Consider the following 13,664-nt stretch of genomic DNA (forward strand, 5'->3'; position numbering starts at 1 on the left):
GGAGTCCTGGGATCAAGTCCCACATCGGGCTCCCTGCTCAGCAGGGAGTCTGCTTCTCCCTCTGACCCTCTTCCCTCTCGTGCTCTCTATCTCTCATTCTCTCTCTCTCAAATAAATAAATAAAATCTTAAAAAAAAAAAGTAAAGTGTGTAAAGACAACTCCCTTCACTTATATCTAATGAAGCGAACAAAAACCATTTAAAAACAGTGGGGGATGGGGCACCTGGCTGGCTCAGTCAGACGAGCATGGAACTCTTGATCTCAGGGTCATGAGTTCGAGCTCCACGTTGGGTTTGGGTGTAGAGATTACTAAAAGTAAATAAACAAACTTTAAAAATTAAAAATAAAAACAATGGGGGAGAAGAGTACTGTAATTACCAACAACAGTTCCCAAGGTCCAATTTAATACCAATACTTAATAACTCCAGAGAGTGACCGCCAATGGGGTGGGACCGGGGAGGAATAATCTGCACTCTCAGAGCTCAGTATAACGGAACTCCTAATGTCATTTACAAAATTATGAGCATCTAAATCCAAGAAGGATGGAACCAACTATGCCTTCCTATCTTTTCCTTCTTCTGACCATACAGTGATGAAAATGGCCTCTGGAGAGAGACCAAGAAAGGAGGCGATGTGAACTGTGACAGAAATGAAGTTTTCCAAGCTCCAACAGAAGTGAGAGAACACCACCCCTGCCTCATTAGAATGGGGTATGCCCTGAACTGGGGTGAGGCAAACGGCGGCGTAATTCCACCCTTGTAAGAAAGGAGCTCCTTTCTTAACCTTAGAGTGCTCTTTCAGGAAATAGCTCTTAATCATTGAAAACAAAAAAACCCAACTTATCTCGAGGTCTGCCATCTCTTTGTTCACTTGAGAGTTTTTCGGTTTCTGACGCTTTGCTTGATGAGGTTTTCATTTTTATATTATTAAATCCTGTGAACTAAAATTCAATAGTTTTCATGAAGAAAAAGCATTTTCAGGAGCGCCTGGCTGGCTCAGTCAGTGGAGCGTGCAACTCTTGATTTCAGGGTGGGGAGTTTGAGCCCCACACTGGGTGTAGAGATGACTTAGAAATAAAATCTTTTTTTTTTAATAAAAAGCACTTTCCGTATGATTCCAATGTTATAAAAATACATTTCTGTCTATTTAACCCATTTAACATTAAATGATAATTATGGATGGGTGGCAAGATTTGGGGAAATTTACTGCTCTTTTTACTTTTCTGCCTTGCTTACGTTCCTTAAAAAAAGCAGATGTCATTTTACAAACATAATTTAGTATGTGCGTAAAGAGAGAGAAAAAAACAAAGCTAGAGAATTACAGCAACAGTAATGTACAGATTGAGAGCTTACTGTTTACCAGGCACTGTTCTAAACGCTTTACAGATGCTAGTTTGAATCATATGAAATTGCCAATATTTGGCTGTTCTTGACCGTCAAAAAGAGCAATTTCATGGGATCCTATTTACATTTACTTCTTTAACCTTTGAACGCCCCTAAGATGAAGATGGAGAACCAAAGCTGCTAGACATGCCGAGAGAAATCAAGGCTGTTCCCCCAGGCCCCCACCCGGCCCAGCCCTCTGGTCTTGCCCTCCCTCCCCTCCTCCACAGGTCAGGTGCTACATGGACAGAGGGACCGTTCTCTGTCCCAAGATGCCTTACAAGGTGGAATCAACCGTCAACCTGAACACCAATGGTAAGGCGGGTGGCCTTGCTTTGACTCCCTTTGTGCCCTGAATGAAACCACTCCAGATTTCTAGGAGGCTCCAGTTCTGGGGAGCTGCAGCTGCAGCTGGAGAGCGATGGTGCCCTCACAATTCCCACTGGAGTCCCCATCCATGTCCCCCTCCCGGGCACTGAAGCAGGACACATTCTACAGTTTCACGTTTATTTTCAGAAAGCGATGACGACAAAAGAGATATATCCAGACACCACTCTCTGAACAATAAATAGCCTCCCCATTCCAAAAAAAAGAAAAAAGAGAAAAGCGCGCACTCACACACACAACCAACCCCCACCCCAAAACGTTGCTTCTTGGGGTGTGCACCGACCCCCCCCTTTCCCAGCCCCTTCCTCGGGACCCCACTGTCTCCGAGCGGGTGGGGCCCCAAAGTCATCCGAGTCCTCTCGCCGACCCCGGCTGGCTGGCTGGCTGTCATCAAATCCATGGTATCTTTATTTTCACACACGCAAACAGAACTGCCGAAAGCACATTCTACAAAGGAAGACAGCCGGGTCTGCCGTGCCCAGCCTGCCCCACCTGACCCCTACCCCACCCCACAGAAGAGAGGAAGCTCCTTTGTGTCCAAGACCTTCTTGTTCCATCTGTTCTCCAGCTGGGAGCCACAGCCAGAAGCAGCACCAGGTAAATGGCCATAGTTGGGGCAAAGGAAGGGGCAGGGGACACGCCTCTCAGGTTTCCTTGTGGGCCCAAAGCAGCAAGTGAACCCCAGAAGCCTTCTTGACCCCCCTCTTCCTCAACCAACTACAAAAGGAGAAGGGACAGAGGGAGCCGGGGCCTCCCTGTCCTGAGTCGGCTGTCTGCGTTACTTGGTGTTCTCCAACCTGATGACACTGTTTCTGTCATGTCAACTGCTCAATTGGGAAAATAGCTATAAAACTGGCCTTCAGTTTCCTTATCAAAAGGAGAAGGGGCCCCAGCAGGGGAGGAACTGTCGCCACTGGAAGGATAGGGGGACACACGCCTCCTCTTAGAGTCTCCTTCACCCAGTCCTGAGTCACTGGACTCTGGCCGGATGGGGGTGATCTCAGTCCACACCGAAGGGGAGCCCTGGTCCTCTGGTCCCCGTCCCTCTGAAGCTCCAGGGCCAGGTTCCATGGGCAGAGTCCGCATGGGGCGGAACCAGCTGCCTGGGCCCATCTTGGGAGGGTACTGGGGGGCCATCGGCCAGCCCGCTCCAGGCGCCAGGACGTCCTGGCCTCGGTAGTAGGACATGGTGGGTCCGGGGGTGGAGGGCAGGAACGCAGGCTTCATGCTGACTGCTCGAAACTCAGCCTCATAGCTGTGGTCCCGGGGGGCCCCCAACCAATAAGGCTGGGAAGCCACATCCTTGGCCTGCCCAGGAAGATCGGGGTAGAAGCGGCCGGGAACGGGATACTGGTTGGGTAGGAGAGGAGAGTAGTGGTCTCCCCCAAGCAATTGACAGTTGGGTCCAGGCGGGGAGGGCACGCTGGTGTCAACAGATGCATACATGCTAAAAAAAAAAAAAAAAAGGCAAGAACACAGGGGTCACAAATGGAACTGGTCATCTGTGAGCCTGCCTGTTGTACGTCCCTCCCTGGACCCTCTTTCCCTGGCCTTACTGCCCTCCAAGCCTCCATCCCACCTCTTCCCACCCCCAGGGGCAGAGAGGAGACATGCTCGGCACATGTCTGGAGTCAATGGTAAGTCTCAGGAGATACCAAGAGGGGGCCCTTGGTGAGCTGAACCCAGCGGCACTTACGACTCAAAGTTCTCCCGGAATCCTTTGGCAAAAGGGTTATTGTCAATTTTCAGCTGAGTAATCTAGAGAGAGGGGAAATAGAGGCACCTGAGTCCTGAGTCTAGGGCTAGGGAACTTCCGAATTCCCCACCGAGGAAGACCGTGGGCCCCACTCTCCCCCTCGTGCCCCTCGCAGCTCAGGGGGACCGGTGGCCCTCACCTCCGCATTCTGGTAGGCGGTCACGGCAATGAACTGGGTCTCTTGGAAGGTGAAGATATGCGTGTTGGAAGTGTTGCCGGCCACCTCTGGCTCCCCATCGTTCACCTCAACGATGTGCAGCCGAGGCTGGTACTTATGGAGAGACTGGAGCACGATCATCTAAGAGAGAGCCGGATGCTTGTGGGGGTCGAAGGGTCCTCTACCCCCACCCGTGGCTGGCCCGATGGCCAGGCTAGAAGGGGCCTTGAGGTCATCATGTCCACTGCCCTGCTCTGCTACCATGCCACTTCCCAGGCCCTCTAGCTCTGGTCCCCAGCCTCTCCAGGGCACCAGCTCTGCCCTCTTGCCCCATTTCCTACCCCCCAGATGTGCATCGTAACCAAGATATTAGCACAAGCGGGGCTTTTCAGGGATGGGGCTCTGTTAACTGTATTGCTCAACTCAGAGAGACTCTGCATCCATTCCCTGGGGCAACTGGCACCAACTCTACGCCCAGCATGGTGCACAAGTGATGGCAGCCTGGGGTTCGGTGAAGAAACCCCCAGGCTGGCTTGGCCCATGTCATCCTGAATGCGAGCCCATGTCTGCCCCTGAGATTCAGCTTCCTCCCAACTCATCTCCACACCCCCTCAGGCGTGTGGAAAAGAACGAGCCAGAGAGGAAGAAAATGACTTTTACAGAACAGAATCAGCCAGGAGGGGTGGGGGGTGGCAAGGAGTCTCACCTGGGTCACATTGTTAGAGGCCCCTTTGTTGTTCGTGAGCTTTAGTTTCCCAAATGAAACTTCCTGGCGCATCCAGTGGGCTCCAGTATTGGGGGAATCTGGGTGGACGTACAGGCGGTTTCCTGTGGACAGTTAACTTCTTTGGCACGCAGCCCCCTTGGGGACCAGACCCCCGGCTATGTGGGACTTCTTTGCCTGTTCTGAGGGGGATGTCAAAAAGGCTGCAGGGGGAGGACCAGATGGGGCAGGGCAAGGGGGGATGTGGGCAGGGGACTGAGCAGAAGACATGCTGACACAGAATAGAGAGAAGAGGACAGACAGAATGGGAGTGAGAAGTGGGAGGGGATAAGGGTGGGATGGGGAATTAAATCTCAGGTGTAGGGGGCAAGGGCTCGGGGGGGTTCCTCCTGGATCCACCAGGGGGCGCCCAGCCTCGGTGAAAAAGAGTGCCCACCACTCCCCAGGGCGCTCCTACCTGGCATGCTGCCCTCAGCCTTTCCACACTGCACCCATTTGCCGCTCTGATACCGCCAGTGGTGCTGGTCCACCAAGACCACGTCCACGAACATCCGGTAATGGCTGGTGGGCTCCAGCCCCGCCACAGTAAACGACAAGAATGGGAACATCCGCCTGAGGAGAACAGAGAGACCCAACAACATCCATCAGCCCTCCAACCGCACAGATGGCCAACCCCGCGCAAACGCTTTCGGTGGTGTGCTGGAGTTGGCTTGCATCCCGCGAGAGAACCAACTGGAAATGACCAAGAAGTGTGCCAGCCAGTGGTTATATACCGCCATATTTAAAAATTAAATTATATAAACTTACAATTAAATACATTGCATTATAAGCCAAGGTAATAAATACTCAAAAATCATCACTTCTCATTTCGTGTCCTACATTTCACTATTATCTCTGTTCTTGAAGTGACTTACATCTTTTGTTCCTGCAAGACGGAAATACTAGACAGCTGCATGACTGCCCGACTCTTCTCGACTCTGCATTCAGTGACACCACATGTGCAGTTAGAAATCAGCCATCACAGGAGCATTTGCACCACGGAAATCAGCAAACACTATGAATCGGGGCTTTTTCAATGTTTTTCTTTCAGAGGGTCAGTTGCTAGACATTAACTGCACGCCACTGTCTCTGACCTTTGTTTGCTTCCTAGTGGGGAGCAAAGCCACAAGCCAGCCCCCCAGAGGCACTTCCCACTAAGCCCTCATGCCTCAATCCCCCAAGCCCCCAAGTCCTCCAGTCCTCAGACCCCTAACCCCCAAGTGGTCTCAGGCCCCAACCCATCCTCTCCACTGCAGCCCTCACGGCGCTCACACACTCTCGGCCCTGTGGCGCCCAGGCTCTCCCTGCCCCATCCTCCTGCACCTGAGTTCTGTAGTATGGCCTGCCCCAGGCCTGAGCCTTCAGAGAAGTACCTAAACTCCTAGATGGAACTTTCCATCCACCTGAAAGAGAACTCTGTTAAGCACAATCCTCACACTCAAAGTCCTGCTTCCCTGGAAAAGTGGAGGAAGTTGAGGTTGGGATGCTGCATTATCCTCCATCGTGTCACAGGAATAGATTCAGAGAAGGAAGCACTTCCCCACCACAACCATCTCTGCCACCTCCACCATCACCACCCCCAACAGCACCATCGCCACCGTCACTACGACCACCACCTCCACCACCATCATTACAACCACCACCTACACGAACACCCCTATCACCACCATCACTACAACCACCACCTCCACCAACACCCCCATCACCACCGTCACTACGACCACCATCTCCACCAACACCCCCATCACCACCGTCACTACGACCACCATCTCTACCAACAGCCCCATCACCACCGTCACTACGACCACCATCTCCACCCCTACCTGCACCATCACTACAACCACCACCTCTACCAACACCCCCATCACCACCGTCACTATAACCGCCATCACCACCACCTCCACCACCATCATTACAACCACCACCTACACGAACACCCCCATCACTACCATCACTACCACCACCACCTCCACCAACACTCTCATCACCACCATCACTACAACCACACCTCCACCATCACTGCCCCTACCACCAAACCATTACCTCCATTATCACCATCACTGCAATGGTCCCCTCCACCATTACTGCCACTACTTACAACCACTCCGTCTACCAGCACCAGTCCCATCACCAATTCCAGTGGCTTAAATTTTCTTTTCCAACCCAAGCAGGAAGAGCAGAATTTGCAGGATGGCAGAATCAGACCCTCATCAGAACAACTTTGCATTCCCACATACCTCTCCCCTCCTCCTACGAGAAGTCATGCCGATGGGAAGAAAGACTCCAGTCCATGAGTCAGAAAACCTGGAGGAGGGAGAGTTCTAGAGGCCTGGGAACACTTTTGGGTGCACCCTAGTCCCCAGAATATCCCAGAGCAACACCCTTAATAACCTTGGGAAGGTCTCCCCACATTCCTGTCTTCTCCAGACTCTCCTATGCTGAGAAAAAAAAAAAAAAAAAGACTTACTGGCCCCATCCCCTGGAGTAAGTTAATTCCCAAACCAAACCTCAGTTTCTTCACCCGTAAATGGAGACCATTACTCCTATCCATTTTTCCTCTGAGAGCTGTGAAGAAGTTTGAAAGATGTGAAACTCAGCTCATCCGGTCCCTCTTCCACCCCACCCTTTCGCAGGCCCAGTGCGATCAAAGCCAGCTGGCCCCGTGGAAGGACCCCAAGCAAGAGTCCAGAGCTCTAGCTCCAGCCTCCAGGTCCCAGAGGCTCAGCAGGCCAGTTGACTTGAGAAATCAAAGGTTAGGGATGAGACCTTGAACAATTAAGGCTGAGACCATTTTTTATTTTTTTTTAAGATTGTATTTATTTATTTGACAGAGAGAGATACAGCGAGAGAGGGAACACAAGCAGGGGGAGTGGGAGAGGGAGAAGCAGGCTTCCTGCCGAGCAGGGAGCCCGATGTGGGGCTCCATCCCAGGACCCTGGGATTATGACCTGAGCCGAAGGCAGACGCTCACCGACTGAGCCACCCAGGGGCCCCTGAGACAATCTTTTCAACACATCTCTGCCACCAGCTCATTGTATGACAGTGGTTGGGTTGCCCACATTTTCTGTATCATAACCAGTTCTTATCCAAACTTGTAGGACTAAAGGAAGGGAAAGAATATATTCATTGTGCCTCTGCTTAGCAGCAACCAGTTTACCTGAAATGTAAAATGTTATTTCCAATTCTATACCTGAAGGAACTGAGGATCAGAGAGCCGCGCTGACGGCTCCTTGGTGAGAGAGCAGAGTCGGGGTCTCCCATGCTGTGTGTCCATCTCTCTACCCTGCTTATCTCTGCTGGACGGGAATGAAGGAGATGCCAGAAGAGGACAGGGGGAGAGGGGGACCAGGAGGGAGGTCTCATTTCACCCTAAAAGTCTAGAACCACCACCAGCTGGAATCCCAAAATAGCCCCTGATTTACATGACACTTTGCTGGGAAGGAACAGGGTCTGGTGCCAACCTAAGCACTCTCTAAAAAGACCACTCACCATTCTGCCCTCAGAGGACAGGGCCCAAGATTCTAAATTCCTCCGCTGCCGCTCAGGACTAGTCCATCTTGAAATGATTCGCAGGGTCATTCTAACCACTCCCCCCTCCTTCCCCGCCATCCTGAACACCTCTGATAAGCTCTAGCTCACCATCATGACGTACAAATTACAAGGAGGTCGTTTTTGATCAGTCGTGTTGGCAGGATGTTTTAAAATTGATCTCTAGGGGCGCCTGGGTGGCTCAGTTGGTTAAGCGACTGCCTTCGGCTCAGGTCATGATCCTGGGGTCCCGGGATCGAGTCCCGCATCAGGCTCCCTGCTCAGTGGGGAGTCTGCTTCTCCCTCTAACCCTCCCCCCTCTCATGTACTCGCTCTCTCTCATTCTCGCTCTCTCAAATAAATAAATCTTTAAAAAAAATAAAAATAAAATTGATCTCTAATGCTGATGAGTCTGTGAGAAAATGGGTCCTCACACACTATTCGTGAGGATGTAAATTACCTGCACCTTTTAGGAGGATACTCCGGCAGTGCCTTGGACCCATCGAAATGTAAACTGCGCTCAGGCATCAAAGGATCTCCTCCTCCCACCAACCTCAGACACAACTTAGTGGAAATCGGACAGCCGCTAGCAAATGGGCCAACGGAATGTAAAGCTGTTTTCACCTGCCCCGAGATAAATGAAGCCAGTGAGTCCAAATTAAAACCCCCTCCCCAAAAAAGAAAATTGTTTTAAAGATCTAAGAAGTTCTCGGAATTGAGATTGTAGGGAAGTCCACAATGGCTGTGAGGCCAGTGATCTAGGATCAGGAGGCACTGAAATTGTTTTCTCCACTGTTAAATTCACACACACACACACACACACACACACACATACACACAAATGCAAATTGAGCTACTTAACAACAGAGCTACCCAAAGTTACCTTAATTATAATAATCAACTAATCACACCCAGAAAAGTGGGGATTGCCAGCAATGAATGCACACCCACACACCCACACACACAGACACCCGCCTCTCTCTTCCTCTACTGAGAATGTCTACCATCAACTATTCTACGCACACCAACACATACACAATACACACACAGAAACACAGCACAAGTCCCGGGTGGGCACCCCGAATCTCAACAAACGCACCAGTTTGAGCTCCAACCTTTTCAGTTGGCCAGTCCCACATTTTATCTCACTGCCCTGGGGTCGTCTCTGGTGCTGGGAATTGCCACCCACCCCCCACGCCCCACCCGTTGCTGCCCATGGAGGAGAGAGTGACTGTGTCACTGGTCCATACTGAGGGATGGGTCTAGGGTGGGTGGGAGAGGAAGGATCTGGGAGGGAGTGAGTCAGCCCAAGGCAAAAGGCCGTGGGGCTGTGGGTAGGCCTGGACTGGAAGAATTTTTCAAAAAGGAAGAAGGCCGTGGGTGATGTGGTGGTGACTGGTAGGTCACTGGAGCCCCCGGAGGGACAGGCCAGCCCTCCACACAGGAGAGAAAGGGTGCTGTTCTCTGAACCCAAGCCTTGCTCTTCAGAAGCCAGTAGTGGAAGGAAATGGCCGCCAAGTTCCCAGATCACTGGAGCCCAAGCTCAGCACCAGGGTGATGCGGGCTGGTGGGACTGAATCGGGGGCAACGTGTTCCCTGTCCCCACCACCCCACCATGGGGCCCCCGAGGTCTGATTCAAGGGGAGGCATCCAAGAAAATGGTGAGAGGCCACTGCCCCCTTCCAACAGGGACCCCACGGTGTCCGAGAAGCAGTCCCTCCGCATGGATAGAAAGCGGGATTAACAGACACACACACACACACACACACACACACACGCACATGCGATTATGAAATGATAGGGAAATTTGATGATATTTATGAATTTCTTCTCGGGTTTGTTAATGGTATTGTGTTTACTTTTAAAAAACCATTTTTGGGGGCGCCGGGGTGGCTCAGGCAGTTGAGCATCCAACTCTTGATTTCGGCTCAGGTCATGATCTCAGAGTCATGAGATCGAGCCCCGCGTCCAGCTCTGTGCTGTGCGTGGAGCCTGCTTAGGATTCTCTCTTTCCCCCACCCCCCAATAAATAAATAAATAAATAAATAAATAAATTTTTTAAAAGCCATTTTTAGACGTGCATAGAGAAATTTTAAGGATGAAAGACTATAGTGGCTAGGATTTACTTACTAAATACTTAACACCATCACTAATATAATTGCAGACTAGGGGGTGGGAGGCGGAAGCGGGGTGAGTGAGGATAGAGAAGAAACAAGATTGGACCAGTGATAACAACTGTTGAAATTGGGTGATGGTAGGTGGAGGTTTTTCCTGTACTTTTGTATATATTGGAATTTTTCCTAATAAAGGAAAGTAGGTTTATTGTTCTAAAAGGGAAACAACAAGACTTGTCAATAGAGAATTATTCAGCAAGGACATAAAGGAAAGAAGGAAGCCACAGGGGTAGTGACAGCGACCTCACAGAGATGCATCCCCGTGAGACACCCCTCTACCCAGGCTGCAGGCAGCCCACAACCAGCCCCGCACCCAGCGGAGCCCCAAAGTGCTGGCCAATGCTCTGTCCACCCCACCCCTCAAGACTGGAAGGGCAGGGGCCTGGCAGCAGGTGGCAGGGAGACCTGGGCCGGGCTCCAGGGTGGGAGGGCTTCCTGAGCACCCAAGAGTAGAGGCCTGAGCTCAGGTCTGCTGTGTGACCGAGTGCAAGTCACCAGCCATCCCTGTGCCTCAGTGCCCTTAGCTGTGACTGGGGAGACCTCTTGGCTTGCGTAGCACACAGTGAAAGAATGGAAGTGAAAGCACTCTGAGCACAGCAAGGCCTTTGGACGGTGTAGGTGGCTGTTTTTACTCCTGGCCGTGACCGGCTGGAGAAAGAAACCCAGGCAGATACCGTCTGGGTTCGGGTGCCCGTTCTGCCAGCGACAGGTGGGCTGTGTAACCTCAGAAGAGTCTCTTCCTGTCTCTGAGCCCATTTCCCTGTCTGTGCAGGAAGGGGCCTGGATAGGATCTTCTGGGTCCCCTCCAATTCAGACTTGATAGGACTAGAAGCCTGGGCTGTTCCTGGGAGCACTCAGAGGTGGCTGGGGTTGGGGGAAGCAGAGAGGAATTCTCAGAAAGCTTAGGGGATAAATGCCACACCTTAAAAGAAAATGCCAACTTTCCTGAGTTCATCCTAGAGAAAGAGGAACAGCTCAGCAACTTGAAGCTATTTGTAGTCGGTGGACAGATTCCTCAATCCCAGGCTACCCCACAGAAATCACTGGAAAGGAAGAATGTCCTAGCAATGCCTAGATTGAATGCCACCCCCCCCCCCCGGGGCTGGCATGGCCTCTCCCCTCTCCCTCCTCAAGCCCCACACTGGGTATCTGCCCTTTGACACCTCCCGGCTGTGCTGATGACACAGCTCCCCCCACCCCACAGCGGTCCTTCCAGGTCCCCAGCCTGAGCAGGCCCCCACAGGGAAGGATGGGTGCACACTCTCACATGCCAGACCCAGGCAGGGCCCACTCAGCATTGCTTACTAAACAAATACCAGTGGCAAGTTTCTCTTCCTTTCCCCACGCAGGAGGCTGTCTCCGGAAGCAGCACCCTTGGCCCCAAACCCTACCCCACATGCACTGGGCTCAAGGGACCCTGAGCTATGGAGCCATGGGTTCCCCAGGCTGGATCCTACACTGGAAAGTTTCTGGCCAGGGAGGAGGCACACTTTCAGGGGACAGACCTGGGAGGCAGCCGAGTGGTACTGACTGCCCTCTGGGACCCATAGCTTAGCTTCACCTGCTCAGGCCCATGGGCATGTGCGCTCTCCGGCAGGGCCTGTGCCTGGACGGGATCTGCGCCCCCACACACTTTACCCCCCCCAAAACACGCTCACACCAGACATATGATCTCGAAGTACTACCGGAAAGGAAACTTGGCCACTGCTTCTCCATGTCACCAAATCCCAGGCTTACCCACCTCCCAAAACTGACCTGTGCACAACAGCCGCAAAAAGACTAGGAGAGGTGCGCGGTGGGAGGGTGGGGGTAGGAGAGGTGGGGGGCGGGTTGCGCTGGGTTATTGTCCACCGCACCAAGACCCTGCCCTCTCCTCCATTTCCCTACACATAGGGGCTAAGAGGGGGTCCTGCCCTATCAAATCCAAAACACAGTCCCCCTCTGCCCACTTAGACCCCCACTGAGGTAGAAAGTGGGGCAAGGGCACACCCCAATCCTGGGTGAAACCATAGGTACCCTCCCCCTAAACCACGATAACTTCTCATTGCACCCACTCTCCTCCATCTCCCTTCTGAGTTCTGCCTGCTGGTGTAATGTCCCGGGAGACAACAACCCCCAGAACTTTCCTATTCTCACTACAACTCCCTCCCCACTCCCCCCAGAACCAAAGCCAAACTACTGAGGGACGCTGAGACTCGAGCAGCGTCTAGACAGAAGAAAAAAAACCACGTCCTTGTTCCGGGCGGGCGGGTCCGAGGCTCCCACCCGCTCGCCTCCCGGGGCGCGCGTCTCACTCACCGTCCCTGCTTGGTGATGATCATCTCCGTCTGGTGCTGATTAAACTTGGACCACAACAGGTGGTTGTTGAGCGCGACTCTCAGCTTCCCGGACACCTCCAGCCCCGCCGGCAGCCCGTAGTCGTCGCGCGGCCCGGGGTAGAGTCCCGAGCGCGGGTCCGGGGCCGCGTAGCCGTCCCCAGGCTGGTAGCCCTCGGCGCTCGCCGTCGGTGGGAAGGGCTCGCCCACCCCGGGGAAGCCGGCGGCCTGGGGCCGGGGCGGGTAGGCGTAGGCTCCGAGGAAGCGGCCCGGGGGAGAGGGCACCAGGGCGCCCCCGGCGTAGGGCGCCCCCAGGCTGGCGCCCCCGCGACGGTCGGCCCCGTCCTGGGCGCCGGGCTCCGGGTAGAAGTAGCGGTTCTGCGGGTCGACGCCAGGCGCCCGGCCCTCGTCGCTCGCCGGCATCGGCTCGGTGCCCGTCAGCATGTCTCCGCAGCTCCGCGCCAAGATGCCCATCCGGGGCGGGCTGGCACCTTCCCGCAGCCGTCGGGGACCGGCCCCTCTCCGCGCGGGGGGGAGGGCGGGAGGCAGGCGCGGGGGGGAGGGCGGGAGGCAGGCGCGGGGGTCGCGAGGGGCGGGGCCCCGGGGGTGGGGGGACGCGGGTGGGGGGATGGGGGGCCCCCACCGGAGCCCGGCCTCGGACGCCTGGGTCCTGCGCCCGCGTTCGGCGGGCGCGCGGCAGCTGCCGGGCTCCCTCTCCAGCGGGCCGCTGTCACTAGCGTCGCGGCGCCTTTGCTGTGGCTTTATGAAGCACTCCGGGCTCCCCCCACCCCACCACCTCGGCGCCGCCCCGCCTCACCCCGCCCTCTCGTGGCTAATACTCGGCAAATTCTATGCAGTCGCCGCCGAGGACCGGAGGCCCCCGCGGTGTGTGGCGGGGCCCGCGCGCGCCGCGAAGTTCGCGCTTAAAGACTTGCCTTCTGGAAGAGTCCACCGTCCACCTGAGACGCCAGCCCTTTTCTCTCCTCTGGACCCTCGTGGAAAGTCCACCCATCCTTCCAGGCTCAGCTCAAAGGTCCCCTCCTACAGGAAGCCTTCGGTGATGGCGATGGCCCGGATGGGACTCACAGGGCCTTCTGGCAGCAGGGTCTGCACTCAGTCCAAGCTGCTTAGGCCGCGAACATTCAGCAGATCCACTGATGCCCACCGTGCACCCAGGCTCTGTGCTAAGCGGCTTTGCCTGA

The 13,664-nt window shown here is 54.1% G+C and overlaps 1 protein-coding gene across 1 annotated transcript; it reads right to left on the reverse strand.

The window, feature by feature from the left end:
- Nucleotides 1–1,695: 1,695 nt before the first annotated feature.
- TBX21 (T-box transcription factor 21) lies at nt 1,696–13,216 on the reverse strand. The gene is made up of 6 exons (XM_027626449.2): nt 12,446–13,216; nt 4,864–5,018; nt 4,389–4,510; nt 3,665–3,823; nt 3,466–3,527; nt 1,696–3,216 (listed from the first exon to the last, which is right to left on the reverse strand). Exons 1-6 carry the CDS (start codon nt 12,934–12,936, stop codon nt 2,598–2,600), a joined length of 1,608 nt encoding a protein of 535 aa, XP_027482250.1. The 5' UTR covers nt 12,937–13,216; the 3' UTR covers nt 1,696–2,597.
- Nucleotides 13,217–13,664: the final 448 nt, after the last annotated feature.

The sequence above is a fragment of the Zalophus californianus genome, chromosome 16 (assembly GCF_009762305.2).
Source record: "Zalophus californianus isolate mZalCal1 chromosome 16, mZalCal1.pri.v2, whole genome shotgun sequence".
Taxonomy (NCBI): Eukaryota; Metazoa; Chordata; class Mammalia; order Carnivora; family Otariidae; genus Zalophus; species Zalophus californianus.

What these genes read in the sequence shown, in the direction of transcription:
- TBX21 (XM_027626449.2), bottom strand. Translation starts at nt 12,936, where the DNA reads ATGGGCATCTTGGCGCGGAGCTGCGGAGACATGCTGACGGGCACCGAG. An exon ending in CCTCTAACAATGTGACCCAG is followed by an intron (nt 3,824 to 4,388) that starts GTGAGACTCCTT and finishes GCTCTCTCTTAG; the next exon opens with ATGATCGTGCTCCAGTCTCT. An exon ending in CCGCCTACCAGAATGCGGAG is followed by an intron (nt 3,528 to 3,664) that starts GTGAGGGCCACC and finishes CCCTCTCTCTAG; the next exon opens with ATTACTCAGCTGAAAATTGA.